Raw genomic sequence first — 15,158 nt, forward strand, 5'->3', positions numbered from 1 at the left:
ACCTGCTCTGAGTAGGAGAAACAGCTCTGCCCACAGCCATCTCTGGTGTGCAAGAAGAACAGGCACAAGGGGATGGAGACCTGACCTTCGTTTCTGTTTCACACGATGATGGAGTACATGCCTGCTGATTTTCTTCTGGTTTCCAAAATTAAGCTGTCATCTTCCTCCTTTCACGCTGTCTTTTAATTATCAAAGATCTGCAGTGCACTTGGATATGCCACCCATTGTACAAGGCATGGAGATCTTATACATTCATTCTCTTCTTGGTGTATGGGACATGGGAAACATTTGCTGTTAGTGTGGTCATTCTGTATTTTCTCTCTTGAGATGTAGACAATAAAACTTGGCATTAAGCAAAACACAAAATATCTTGTTGCTTGGTTGTTCTTACCTCATTTTGATTAGAACATGTCCTTGTCCTGGTGCAATGTTTCAAGTCATCATCAGGCTCCTGAGGACCAACATGTGCTTCAATTGCAAGGTAGAACATTTGGGAAACAGAACTACTCATCCTAGCTTCTCGTTGGCATGAATTAGGTCATGTCTAAAGATGGCAGAGCAGTGTGATGCTGTTTTGCTGATCCTCTGCCTCAGATACTCATCTCAATTTTGGCCATCAATCGTAGTGGTTAAGGGCAATAGAACTGACAGGACTGAATGAAATATGCATAATTCCAAGTTCTGAAAACACCCCACATCTAACAATGTGTAGGAACCCTCATGGCAGAGTAGATGCCCCCTCTCTGGAAGCATTGAAGGTCAGGTTGGAAGGGGCTTTGAGCAATTTGACCTACTGGGAGGTGTCCCTGCCTACAGCAGGGGGGTCAAAACTAGATGATCTTAAATGTTCCTTCCAACTCAAACTATTCTATGATTCTGATTTCAAACAGAACTGAGAGGAATTCACTACTCACTGAACAGCAGTCACCACCTCCTTCCTCTAACACCTCTGAAAATAAAATTCACAGAATACCTTTACTTGGTGAATCCTTTTTATATGAGCAAAGATTTTCTTGTGCTGCGTTCCTGGATTATAAGGACTGGAATGAAACCCAGGAGGCAGAATAGAACTTAAAAGCTCCATTCCTCGAATAGCACACACATGAGTCAGCAATACCCTCTCCACCTGGCTGAGACTTCCTTAACCATTAACATTCAGGACACGGCTTTGAATTGCATGTCTCAGGAAAGTGCCTTGAGCACTGTCTTGATTGCTCCTCTCAATCAGACCTTCAGTATACACAAAGTCTGCATCAGAATAATCTTCTCTACCACTTTAGACTCTCTTGAAAAGATGGTTCAGGTCTTTGGGAGCTTTTAAATCACAGGTAAATCATACTCAATGCACTCGTGGAAGGATGTCCTATACCATGCCACAGGAAACCCAATCAGAAGTGTGTTCTGTCATGAAATCTTGTTAATGTCAATTTCAGCACGTGCTGGAAAAGCTGCCATTGTAGATTCTTCCCATTTCACAAAGGTACTGCCACTCCCAAACTCAAGTAACCTCCATGGAATTTCACAGAGACGTGGCTTCCCTTGTAATGCGTGCAAGATCCAAGATGCCTGATATTTCTGACCCGTTTTGTCCCAGAATCTCCTCAACATATATAAAATCCCAATGAACAGCAGCCTTGCAGGTTCACGTCCATTCCTACGAAGCAATCATCCTGGCCAATATAGAATCATAGATTCATAGAATCATAGAATCATAGGATTACCAAGGTTGGAAAAGACCTTTAATATCCCCCAGTCCAGCCATCTGCCTATCGCCAACAGTTCTCATTAAACCATCTCCCTCAACACAACCAACAATCAAGCCTGATAAAAGAGCAATAAATAATTTATTTGGTGGATGGCATGTTGGAGTGCTTGCCCAAAGAGGACGTTACCTCCTGCAGCAAGTATCTGCTTATTATTGCATGGCCAATACTTGCCTGGGGACAATTCCAGGAGAGACACCAACGTCACTGGAGATTCTATTCACATTTTAGGAAGAAATTACGTGTCCCAGCCATCGTGGGTCACCTGCCATCACCCCAGCCACGCGCCTCTGAGCCTGCTGAATGCGACAGCAGTTTTTAATTGCCACAAATAGGTGCTACTTCAGCATCTTGGAACTCTGATCCTATGTCATTCTCAACTGAAAACCCTACCAGCATCTTCTTGTCACATGGAGATGCCCAATGGCCACAGTACATTTTCTCATCCCCAAACCTGTTTCATGGCATCTTCATTGTTTCCAACAGAATCACACAATCAGAGCATTGTGCAGTTTGAGATCATTGGAAGTACAGAGCATTAGCATGGGGAAATGTGATCAGGATTAGTTTCCTTGAACATCATGCTTGCGAAGGACACAGAATCAAATCCTTAGTCTGAAATACTCAACTAACTGATGAAACAAATTAATCAGCATGAATGCCATGAGACCCAAGCTATCTCCGCCTCACATGCCCTAGAAACAACCTCAGAAAATGGAAAACGTGGAAACAACACAGGGGAAGGCTGCATGTATCTGAGAAATAAAAAGCGCAGATGTGAGGACAAAGCACCACTGCAACAGCCCTATGCACAGTGGGAAAACAGAAAGACTTCCACCAACTTCGGATGCACAACCAACCTCTCAGAGGCAGGAGAAAAGCAGTTCACATTTACAAATTTTGTCCACTGGCCCCCCAGAATTACAGCCGAGGGGGCGCATGAGCAATGAATGACATTTCCTTTTTGCAGGCATGGTTCTCCCGCCTGCTTCAGCACCCCGAGCAAATTGCTGAGTGTCTCAAGGTCATTCCTGAGGAAGCGGATGGGATCACTCTATAGCTACGTCCCATTCCCATTAATGTAAATTGATTAGAAAATTTGCACCTGTTGTTCATACGTGCAACTAATTATGGGGCAGCGTTGAGGCGGTGAGCAAGCAGAAAAAAGTCAAGATTAAGCACCGGAAGACATGTGAGAGGCATACATTGGGGGATAAAGGGTGAATTGCTGAATAATGCCTCATTTCCAGGGGTACCGTTTGGAGCCATATAAAAGGCTGCCCACCACTCAACTCTTCATTCACTCATCTTGAGTTCCTCTCACCTGTTCTCACTGGTCAACAGGGTAAGTTGGAGCTTGAAGCTTGCTTTCTCAGCTGTGTTGTATTGTATCTGGGTGCTTTGTAGGAAGTTATCTGTGATTTCCTACGCTGCCTTGTTTGAGGTCAGCTCTAGAGATTGGTTTTGGGGTCCACCTGGGTGGCTTCCCTTTAATGGCCACTAAGCCATGCACTGATGGCCGATGCCAAAACATGGAGATCTCAGGGACAGGCTGCCTTGGGATTCTGGACTTTGCCATCCAGTTTGGGATGGACTTGGGGATGAGCATGCCTTAAGCAGCATAAACTGAAATTCAGGCAGAGAAAATGAGACTCTTTCTGTTCCTTTCCAGCTTTGCCTACACTCCTACCAGCACCATGCCCAACGGATGCTGCGGTGGTGGCAGTAACTGCACCGTCTGCTGCTACAGCAGCAGCAAGTCCTGCAAGACGCCGTGCTGCAAGACGCAGAGCTGCTGCCCCTCGCAGTGCTGCTACCCCTCGCAGTCCTGCTGCCCATCACAGTACTGCTGCCCATCGCAGTGCTGCCCCATGCCCTGCTGCATGCCCATGACCTGCTGCTACACCCTGAGCAACAACAACAGCAGCAGTGGCTGCTGCGGCTGCGGCAACTAAAGCTGTGGGCACGGGACAAGGCTGCGCTCAGCTCCCCTGCTGCTGCGCTTCCCCCCTGGCTCCTTGCTGCTGGATATGGATATGATAAGGCCCTAAGCACCGTCTTTGCTTAGAGACTGCAGATCTCTCCTTTTCTTTTCTCGCCTTTCATCACCAAATGCCTGTAATGTGCTCTGAAGTTTCTACCCACTGATCAGTGTGATTTTCCTTTGCAAGCACTAGTCCCTGCTGTTAACTTTGCTTTTTGGTGTATGGGATGTTAAATGCTTTTCGTCTCTGTTTTGCTTCAATCTGCCTGGAAAAAAAATATATACATACCTATTAAAGCCTGTAGTTCATAGCACTGCAGAACTTGTGGTTGTTGTCTGTTTGCTACCTGGTGCATCTGAAGTGCATCACCTCATCTATTGCATTCTCTTTGCATTTTCTTCCAGCAATGGGCTGCTGCTGGATAGATGGTGTGAACTGGGGAGGTTTGAACACAGAATGAACTGCTCTGTGTCCCCGATGCAGCTCTGAGCTTGTGCATGAGCCTAGTCAGGTATAAGCTGGGTGTCTGGGCAAGCAACCTTCCTACTTTTGCTGTAAAACTACAAAGAAATAGAAGATAATATATAAACTTGTGATGGATGTGAATGACTTCTGGAACACTGACATAGGCACGTCACATATAGGAAAGCTTTGTGTGTTTCAACCACTCGTAGATTTACTAAAGCACCTATGGAGAATTCCTACAAACACTTTAACATTTATGAGAAGGACGTCCTGTCTGTACCTAAATGCCTGGGTTTCCCAGTACAGAGCTCAGGTGGTGGAAGAAAATCTGAGATGCCTCCATCACCTTCAAGGAGTGGTTGGGTCATCTGGGGTTGGACCATAACACAGCATGTGAGCTCTGCTCTGTGGTCCTCAGTCTGTGGCTAAATCCCTTTAGCTGACTGCACCCCACACCAGTCCCTTTGCAGACCCTTTGATCTGTAGCCCACCCACTGAAGTCCATGAATATCCCAGTTACACGCACATCACTATCATTAGTGGGATGTGCCCTCTTAGATCCTCACCTCTTCCCGCTGCAGGATTTGCAAATGAGAACTTTTCCTGCTTGAAGGTGCAAGTGAAGATTGCCCTTTTGATTCTGCCCCATTAATTCCCTATAAATTAATCAGCTCTCACAGGCAGGCAATGCATGTCTCTTCAGGAGGGATCTGCTAGAAAGGAAATGCCATGCATGTTCTCCTTCCCTGCCTGGAGACCTTGCAATTACGCGTGTTCCTTCTCCAGCATTTCGCTCAAGGAATGACTGTCATTCCAGCAAAGCCTCGGAAGGAGCTGGCAGGATTTACTGCGGGGTGAAGCAGTTCTACAGCCATGTCTGTTCCCCTTGCATGTTGCAGAAAGCAAAGCAGGATCCCTGCTAATACATTCGGGGTTGGCAGCAGCTCAGCATCATAGGACGCAGGGCAGACGCAGGGAACTCACCAGGCAAGCTCCGCCATCCGCTCATTAGGCACCTCTCCTCTTGGGGTAATGGGGCAAAAGCTTCAAATGAGAGCCATGAATCTCAGTCACAGGAAAACTTCCTGCTGAGTACTCTGTGTTTCTGCCAGCCTCCAGCCCCACAGCATAGGGCACAGGAGGTCAGCGTTAAACGAGCGTTCATTCTGCCTGGCTCAGTTGCCCAAGGCTTCACCTGGAGCTTCCTGCTCCCTCTGTCCTCCCAAAAGATAGTTTCACCTGAGCAACTTCTCTTCCTGCATGGCTGCAGTTCCTGCCTCCTGCTGAGCCCCGTGACTCCACCTGGGACCGGTTTTCTGTGCTGGTTAACTCTCCTGCCCTCATCTTCTCTCAGTCCATGCTGTCTCTACAGGTCCTGGCAAAAAATTCCTCCCTCCCCATTTTTATACTCTGAAAGGTTGCAGTGAGGTCTCTCCAGAGCTTTCTTTTCCTCAGGCTCAATAATCCCACGGCTATCTCCACAGCAGAGGTGCTCTCTTGCACGGGGGACACTGCCTTTGGTGCATCCCCTGCTGCCTTTCTGGGGACATTTGCACATTGACAGCTCATTTCCAACATTTCATCCACCAGAACGTCAATTCCTTCCCCACAGCACTGCATTCACCAGCCAGGGTTGCCTTGACCCCAGTGCAGGATTGTGCATTCAGCCTTGCTGAACCTCCTGAGGTTATCATGCATCACACCCTTCCCCAGAGCTGTACCTCCTCGTGTCGCCATTTGCACAAGTGCAGTCCCTCAACTTTTTAATTAAAATGCAAAATATTCCGCAGGGAGGCCAATTCAGTTCAGAGTCTTAGAAAACATTCCAAGGGAAGCAGACCTGGCAGAGCAGAGCAGGAACTGAAGCATCTCTTCTTTGTGTTGGTAATGCCCAACGCAAAGCTGGACCTCCCAGCCTGGAGGATGTGCAGAAGTTTAGGCAAACCAAAGGACAACACGAAGACACTCTTGAGATCAGGGGGGAATGATGATCACGTGGAGTCACGTGTAGGTGACCAGGACCCAGGAACTGATGTGACCCTGGCATGTCCCAAGCGCATGATCTGCATGCTCCTTCCTCAAATGCGTGTCCTGTGACCAGGAACGAACACACGTAGCTCCATGAAATTCACCAGATGTTTGTTTCAGACTCCGGTCCGGTGAAACATCCCATCACACACCCAAAAAACACAACCTGGGGGCTTCGGTTTCAGTCCTCACACTGACTCAGCATCAGCCACTGCTGAGTAAATCCCTGAGCATCTGTGGCCATCACAGTCCGCGTTGGTCAAACGGATGCAGGGATGCATTTTTTGGCTCCCATGCAAAGCTGCAGCAAGGACAAATTCATTAGTATTCATGGGAGCCCTTTGATTATCTGCAGGCTAAATAGTTATGAGGCAAAATAAAGGTTGTGATCACAGATAATAAGGCAAAGAGTAAACATCAGAAGACACGTATAGCTAAAAAGTATGGGTTTGGGTTAGTAAACAGGGAAGTCTGAATGGTCAATGCCTGTCTCACTTCCAGGAGGAGGGTGTGCGAAGGGACTATAAAAGGTCTCAGGGTCCAGGGCACTTCATTCGCTCCTCTCCTCTTCTCTCCACTTCTCCTCACCGTTCAGCAGGGTAAGTGAGAGCTTTTAACCTTCCTTCCTATTCACAGAAGAGAAACTCTACGGGTGTCCGAATAGAGATGGGTGTCTGGGTTGGGTCTTTGGCTGACGCTGGGCTTTAGGAAGGGATATGCTGGGAGCCTCGGGATGGAGAGGCCATGAGAGCATCGGTGGAGCCATTCAGAGCAATGGGAGCATTTCAGGCCCGGGACTGCCTGAACATTGCTGTATGACTGCTGCTACACTGTTAGGGACGAGGAGGTGGGCGTCTCCACTGCAGCAGAAAGACAGGCAGATGTTCCAGGCAAGACTTACTACCAAAAAAATACCACAGGAGCAGGTTTCAGCTCCTTGAATCTCTGACATTGAGTGAGAGAGCACTGAGTGAATTCTGCATTTCCGAATACGCTCTCTGTCACAGCCTGACTCTTTCTATTCCCTTCCAGCTCTGCCTACACAACCATCACCATGCCCAACGGAGGCTGCGGGTGCTGCGGTGGCAACAGCAACAACTACACCGTCTGCTGCTACAGCAGTCCGAGGTGCTGCAAGACACCGTGCTGCTATCCCTCTCAGTACTGCTGCCCCACACCCTGCTGCATGCCCATGAGCTGCTGCTACACCCTGAGCAGCAACAACAACAACAGTGGCTGCTGTGGCTGTGGCAACTAAAGCCCTGGGTGCAGAACAAGGCTGCGCTCAGCTCCCCTGCTGCTGCGCTCCTGCTGCTCCCCCCTGGCTCCTCGCTGCTGGATATGGACATGGACACGGACACGGCCATGGATGTTCCCCCTTCTTTGCTTAGAGACTGCAGATCTCTCCTCTTCTTTGCTTACCTTTCATCACCAAATGCCTGGAATGTGCTTTGAAGTTTCTCCTCGCTGATCAGTGTGGTTTATCCTTTGTGAGCACTAATCCTGCCGCTAATTTTCCTCTTGGTGTATGGGATGCTCTCCTTCCTTTGCTTTAATCTCCAATTAGTCATGAAAGACAATAAAAGCTGTGCCTTATGACACTGCAAACTTCTGGTCTGTGTGAATTCCTTTTCCATGTTGTTTTAAGCCGTAGCTCTGATCTGGGACTTTTTTATCAGCTGCTTACTTTCTGATTATAAGGAATTTGCCAACAACTCAGCAATGGCAGCACCCTGGGGCACACGGTGAACTTCTTGGCTCAGTGCTCACCTGGGGACGAGCAGCACTTGCTGGGGTCAGTTTGCCAAGCCATTGCAGTCCCTGCCATCTTTTCATGCTTGCAAGAAGAACCATCTGCAATAAAACAATAGAAGCGCCTTTATAAACCTACAGCAGAGATAAAGGCCCTCTTGCTAATGGAAACCTTCCCAATGCGTGTGCTGGGCAGTAAAGCTTCATAGCAGACCAATACTTTATCAATAACAGTAAATAGACAAGCAAGTGTCCAAATTAAGACAGATGGTGCAGGGAGAGTCGCTGAAAGATAAGGAGATACAAATGTAGTTGGAAGGGTTCAGGAATGCTGTTTAATTCCACCTGGGGTTCTATTAAAACGTGGCAGTGAGATCAAGAAGTGAAATACTTGCAAAGTTCCACGGGAAGGGCAAAACGTCTTTTCAAATGTAATAAAAAATAAATAAATGGACAAAAACAAATTCTACAGAAGCAGCATCGTCACGGGGCTGCGGCGACGAGCTGTAAATCAAAACTCCTGATGGCTCTTCGCCAGGGGTTTTTCCACCCTTACAAGCAAGTCCTGTGCCTCCCTGCAAAGCAATTACATTTTTTCCTGGAGCTGGAGAATAAATCATCCCAGCGAAGCCCTGCAGTCACACCCCTGCGTTCTGCACATGCTTTTCCCCATGATTCAAACCCCATCGCTGCTCAGACAAACTCTGAGCATCACTTCCAGAGCTCTGCTGCGGAGTGGAAATGCCTTTTGCACGGAGCCCCAGGCAGCTGGGGAAGATGCTCTGCTGGTGTTTAATCAGAAATGCAAAGAGGAGGAGCTCCATGGGCAGTGAGTCAATGCAGAACCATCAGGAGGTGGACACGGCCCTGGACAAAGCATGGCATCGTTGGTTGGTGAGGTCAGCACCACTCTGTGATGTCCTCATTCCAGATTTGCAGAGCATAAAAGGGCGTTTGGTGCTGAACCCGTTCAGTTGGGGTGGAAAGGCAGAAAATCCTCACTGGCGTTGAGCAGCACCAGTTCTTATTTCCCAGAGTGGGTGAAAAACCCAAAGAGTGGCTTGGGGTGAAAGCCCACCCCACAGCCATGAGGCTTAGGTGAGGCCAGGAAGGGTGAAACAGAATGCAAAAATCAAGCAGTCATTAATGAAAGCAGTATTCATTATTTTTCCAAATTTTCCTTTGGGAAAAAAAAATATTTATGTATTAATAGTAAAAAACCATTTGTTTTGACAAGATTATTCATTTTCTAGGATGTGTTAATCTCTACTTTCTTCGAACCCTCCCCATGGGAACCCACCACCATTTGCACACTGCTCCAACGTCCCATTCCAGGGCAGTTGGGTTTGGGATGCGGGACCCCCATTCCCACTGATGGGTTTCCCCCTGCCATGAGACTTTCTGGGAACATCAGTCAGCATCACGGCATTCCAGGTATCCTTATCCCATACCCCATCTGACGTACATTAGGTAACAGCCTATTTGAGCGTAACCGATGGGAGAACTAATTAGATAATGGCCAATGCATATGCAAAGAGCTACGCTGACATTACAGCAAGGGAGCTGCTAATTGCAGCTGATTAATCCAATAGTAAGTGTCAGGAAAAAAAAAAAATACATGCAGAAGTGGCACTCAGTGCTCAGCTATTAATTCCCATGGCATGCCTCATTGCCAGGAGAGCGCAGCTGCATATAAAAGCTTTTGGCTCCGGCGCGGTCCTCAGGACTCAGACACTGCTCAGCCACCCGCCAGCGGTCACAGGGTGAGTTGGATTCCCTCTGCTGTCTCAGATTCCTAATTTTTGCCTAGAAACAACCCCAAAATGCAAAACTCCACGGTTTTCTTTTTCCCAGCCTGTTTATCCCCGAGGGCTTGGCCGTCTCTGCTGCACGATGCAGTACCGTAAGGGCGAAGATGACTTTGGATGCCACGACGATGCAACCTGCGGTTGCCACGACGGCCCCGTGAGCATCCCAGATCTGTCTCCATGCCACGACCGCAGCAGCCTCAGCCACGACATCGAGGGGTCCTGCCAGAGCGTGCCACAGGGCTGCCAACCCATAGAGCCCTGCCCGCCCCGCAGCTGCTGCCCATCACAGCGCAGCTGGGATTGTGGTAAACCCCGACGGCGGGTGGAGGTGAGTCCTGTGCAGCCCGTCTGCCCACCAGTGAAAATCCACCGCCGGCCACTGCAGCAGTACCGACCACCACAGCAGAGTGAGGAGCAGGGCTGCTGTAAGCCCCGCAGGAGAGTGGAGCAGTGCCCCTCTGAGGAGCCCATCACGCTGCATCCCCAACCGTTGCAGCACCGCTGTCCCTGCATCCCCTACTGCCGTCCTCCTGTCCAGCACTGCCATCCATCTGTCCAGCACTGCCGTCCATCTGTCCAGCACTGCCGTCCTCCTGTCCAGCACTGCTGCCCCACCGCTATGCCCCTGCCACAGCATCCTGGCCAGCACCAGTGCAAGCAAGTGCAGATCTTGCCACCCTTCCAGTATAAGAAATGAGGAGAGGTCCCACGCCAGCACGTTGCTCCACACTGCTGCCCCCAAGCTCGGCATGGAGGTGCTCTGCGTTTTGCCCAAGCTGCTGGTGCTGCCACCTCTGCTTTCTGGCTGCTGCTCTGCACACTTTGGGGACTTCAGAGATGTGGTCCCCTGCTTTGTGATGGCATCAACACTCTAAATCAAGCTCTGGGCACAGCTGCTCGGGGAAGAGGTGGATGCTCCATCACTGGAGGTGCTCAGGGCCAGGCTGGATGGAACCTTGGGCAGCCCGACCTTGTGGGAGGTGTTCTGCCCATGGCAAGGGTTTGGACCACTTAATCCTTAAGGTCCCTCCCAACCCAAACCATGCCACAGTGCTATGAAATTCCCAGAGGTTTTCTCCACCAAAGAACTGACCTCAATCACCCCAGCCCCACTTTGCTCCTGGGTCTGGGGGAAAGACAAGCATCCAGGTGATGGATGAACAACAGGAGGTGCAGGCAGCTGATAACAAGTGCTCCTTCTCTCACAGCTTCAGTGCATCATAATCTCAGGGCTGTTCCAAACAAGGGATGGGGCTGGGTTGGAAAAAGGCACACGCTGTGAGGGGCAGGAGCAGCGGGGACTATTGCAAGTTGACTTTCTCCCTGTGTATTCAATAATAAAGTTGATAACAATCCACTGACCCTTGGTTCCTCCTTTTTTTACCCCCAACATTACGATATGCATATATTAAAAGTCATTACGATTCTCACAAGTAAATCTGTTAAATGGAAAACAGAATCTGAGTTCACGCGTGAGGACCTCAGCCACAGCTACAGTTGTTTCATTGGGCTGAGCTGCAGCTGTGTGCTGCGTACTCCCCTGCATGGTAGCCCCCACCAGAGGGGTGATGGATGGACTTCCCCATGGTCTGTCACACACACCCCACCAATGAGTGACCCTAGTACCAACTGTTTGCTCCCTGTGTGCTACCATCCCATTAACCAGGCAGTAACACCACACCGGGACGCCATCCATCATGGAAATGTTAATCATGATAATTAGGCATGTGTCCCAGCACGTGAGGTGTGTCGGTGCATGCCAGGAATGCTTTCACTCAGTGCAGGAAGCACAATCCGGCTCTTCACCCACTGTTTGGTGTGCTGCTTTGCCAGCAAATCTTTCCCTGCATTCATACACAGTGTTCTTTCTTCGTATTGCCCCCAGTCACAGCCCCAGGTGTCCCTAGCAACCTCAAGGAAAAACAGGGGAGGGAAAGAAAACACATTTACTTTAGGCAGAGAACTGCCATGATTGATCTTTATCTCCAAGGAAATCCCACTTCCACCAGAACTTTAGCTTCCAAAATCCCTCCCTGAGTCCATTCATTTTTCCCAACATCCTGCCATCACAGCTCTATGGAGCCTCTGACCAGAGCTGGGATTAACGAGGGCACTGCAGAGCCAGGAAGAAATGGAAGGGGCTCCATCCGCTGCACTCCCCATCCACAAAATCATCACCAAGCCCATCAGCATGGTTTGCTCTCAGTGACTCAGTGCTGGCTGTTCCCAATCCCTGTTTGTCCTTCAGGCACCTGGAGGTGCCCCTATGGGGAATAGAGGGAATGCCAGGACAGAAACACTGTGCGCATGAAGGCTCCTGACTCATCAGTCACCCATCAGCCTCCACTCAGTGTCTCAGTCCTCTCAGCTGGGCAATAAGTGCGTTATTACCTGCCTCATAGAGCCCATATGAGCTTGAGCACTGCAGTTCCTTTATGGGCACTTCTCAGTAACTGTGGTATAATTAAGAGATACTTATCAAGAATCGTGAGTCAAGCAGAACGTGCCAAGTCCTGGGAACAGCATCTAAATGGAAGGGATGTTTAGTCAATAAATAATTTAATCCTCGTTCCTGCAGTGTGTTTCATTTACAGGGAGAAGATCTGTAGCCCTATAAAAGGGCTCCGTCCCTCTGTCTCTCACAGTCTGCACCCCTGGTCTGCGACTGCCTTCCCTCATCACTTGGGTAAGGCAGCTCAGAGCAGCTGGGATGGGTTTGAGGTGGTCGGGATGCAGGAGGTCATGCAGTGGGGACACGAGAGCCTTCCTTTGGACTGCACTTAACCAGGGGCTAAGCAGAGGGGAAGCTACTAGGGAATGTGGGTATGGGATTCTCAGCAGTTCCACTGTGTGCTGCAGTACCTTATAGCTGCTTCTGTGCTGGGAGATGAAAAAATTCTGTGCTGGGAGATGAAAAGTGCAAGGTCAGAAAGAGGGTTTGGAAGTATTGGGTGATAGCAAGAATGTCTTTTAGATCTGGTCTTGATGACGAGCAGGGCTGGGATACGCATGGGAAGCTAAACAAAAAGGGAGGATGTGGAAATGGAGACCTATCTGTGTTTTCCAGGTTTTTTCCCTGCAACTCCAACATGATTTACTCCTCCGGAAGAGAGTCCTACTTCAACCTGAACTCCACCTGGTATGACCCTGCTGGGTCCTGGCTGGACACCCGGCGCACACCGTTCCGTTACGGCTACAACAACTGCTGCTCCTCGCGGTGCGACGGCGAAGGCGTGGAGGGCATGAGAGGGCACAACTACCGGCACTACGGCTACCGGCAGCCGGTCTGCTCTGAGCGATGCCAAGGCTACACCACGGCTGAGTCGTGCCATGGAGGTGGAGGGTCCAGCTGTGCCAGGAGACCCACCTACAGCTATGGGTCAACGGGGGGATGTCAGGGCTACGGGAGGTCGGTGTGTTCCGAGAGGTGCCAGGGGTCCTCAGGTTCGTGCCATGGAGGTGGCGGGTCCAGCTGTGTCAGGAGACCCACCTACAGCTATGGGTCAACTGGAGGATGCCAAGGTTATGGGCGATCAGTGTGCTCTGAGAGGTGCCAGGGGTCCTCGGGTTCGTGCCATGGAGGTGGCGGATCCAGCTGTGTCAGGAGGCCCACCTACAGCTATGGGTCAACTGGAGGATGCCAAGGCTATGGGAGGTCAGTGTGCTCCGAGCGGTGCCAGGGTTCCTCTGGAGGGGGATGCCACAGTTCGGTTCAGCAGCCGCAATGCAGTGAGCCAGTGCAGTGCATCCCACAGTGCTGCCCCACGCCAGCCCCTGTGCAGCAAGTGCCCACGGCCAAGTGCATCCCCCGCCAGCAACAGCAGCAGGTCTGCAAGGTGCCAGCCCGGAAGATAAAGTAAGGGATGCGAAGAGTGGGGATGGGTGAGAAACTTTTCACAGTGTTGCCCTGGTGTTCCACGTGTCCTTGGAGATCTCCACTCTTCCTGTCTTGTTGCTCGTGATGTGATTTGAAGATGTAACCCACTGTCTCAGTGCGCAATGCCAAGTGTTCTTCCTTGTCTTTGTGAGTCATGTAACACTGCAATGCCCTCGTGCTGTGTTTGATTCACCTCCCTTCGTTCTTTCATGGCAGATACAGAGACAATAAAAAATACAGCTCATGGCCACCTCGTATCAATGCTTTCTACTCTTTGAATCATCTCCCTGTCTCTTTAAATTGCTTCTGTCCCTTCTTGTGGTGGGAGCTGAAGTCTGCAGCATCCCCCCTCTCACTGGTTTGGAGATTCCTGGTCAGTCCCACCTGGTGCCAAGTTTTCCTAAGGCGCTGCTTCCTGCTGAGAGGGAGCCAACAGCTTTTGTCATGGACTCGGTGCAACCCAGCAATTAAATACTAATATAGTAATACTTAAAAAAAAAACCACATACCATCAGAGAGGTAAAAATGAGAAGTTTTTCTTGACACATCATTTCGTTCCCTGAGAGGGCAGCGGGTGCGGTTTGATTTACATCACTAAGCCTCCAAAATCAGCCCTGGGGAAAAGACCAGGAAAGGAATCGAGGGCAAAGGCGGAGACAGAGGGGATGCTGAGGGCGATGGAGCCTTTGTCGTGGGGGAGGAATGGGAACCACCGAGCCAGGAACACGAGTCAAAGAAGGCTTTGAATTACACCAGGGGTTGACACTGAGAGGGAATTGGATCTCTGTAGCAGGCCAGAAGAGCCTGAGGTCCCAGTAGGGTCAGGGTTGATGGGGTGAGGGGGAGCTCTCTGGGAGGATCCTTGTAACACTGCAGGGATCTGTTGGTGACTCACAGCTCTGTGTCTCAGGAGGCTCCAGGTGGCTCCAGATGGCTTCAAGCAGCTCCCAGGGGACTCCAGGTGTCTCCTAGAGGACTCCAGGTGGTTCCAGGTGGCTCCTGGAGGATTTTCAAGTGGATGCAGGTGGCTCCAGGTGGATCCTTGCACCTCACCCAACCCAGAGCCTCCATCCTCCATGGTCCCCAGCCCTGGCCTCCTGCCTGTCGCAGCTTGCAGGATGTGACACATCACAGAACCAGCCGCCCAGCAGCTGTAATGGTGGAGATTTCCCTGCAGCACGATATGGAGAGGAAAAGAAGTTAATACAGGTGCCCCTTCCTGGGCTGGAGTTTTATGTATGCATACATGGGTCTCTTAACAAGCAGCCTTCCTCACTGGGCTCTTCCTCATGTGAAGGTGATGCTGGGACACCTTACAGAGCACACGGTCCCCAAACCAAGTACTGCTCCAAGGACTGCAGTCAGAGCATCCAAATCCACCTCTGTATCCCTCTGGAGCTTCTGGGAAAGCGATAAGGAGGGCTGGAGGATTGCTCCCTCCAAAGCAAAAATCAGGTTTCCCACAGATTCTCCCAAG

General features: G+C 50.1%; 2 protein-coding genes across 2 annotated transcripts; both read left to right on the forward strand.

Moving 5' to 3' along the window:
* The first annotated feature begins 9,886 nt into the window (after positions 1–9,886).
* LOC128090539 (uncharacterized) lies at positions 9,887–10,501 on the forward strand. Its single transcript, XM_052702936.1, has one exon. The coding sequence runs from the start codon at positions 9,887–9,889 to the stop codon at positions 10,499–10,501; it is 615 nt and encodes a 204-aa protein (XP_052558896.1).
* A 2,392-nt stretch (positions 10,502–12,893) lies between these two features.
* LOC128090663 (keratin-associated protein 5-3-like) lies at positions 12,894–13,664 on the forward strand. Its single transcript, XM_052703109.1, has one exon. The coding sequence runs from the start codon at positions 12,894–12,896 to the stop codon at positions 13,662–13,664; it is 771 nt and encodes a 256-aa protein (XP_052559069.1).
* The last annotated feature ends 1,494 nt before the right edge of the window (positions 13,665–15,158 follow it).

This window comes from Tympanuchus pallidicinctus, unplaced genomic scaffold, assembly GCF_026119805.1.
Source record: "Tympanuchus pallidicinctus isolate F22 unplaced genomic scaffold, pur_lepc_1.0 scaffold48, whole genome shotgun sequence".
Taxonomy (NCBI): Eukaryota; Metazoa; Chordata; class Aves; order Galliformes; family Phasianidae; genus Tympanuchus; species Tympanuchus pallidicinctus.

Coding starts and splice junctions, on each gene's coding strand:
- LOC128090539 (XM_052702936.1), top strand. CDS start 9,887: ATGCAGTACCGTAAGGGCGAAGATGACTTTGGATGCCACGACGATGCA.
- LOC128090663 (XM_052703109.1), top strand. CDS start 12,894: ATGATTTACTCCTCCGGAAGAGAGTCCTACTTCAACCTGAACTCCACC.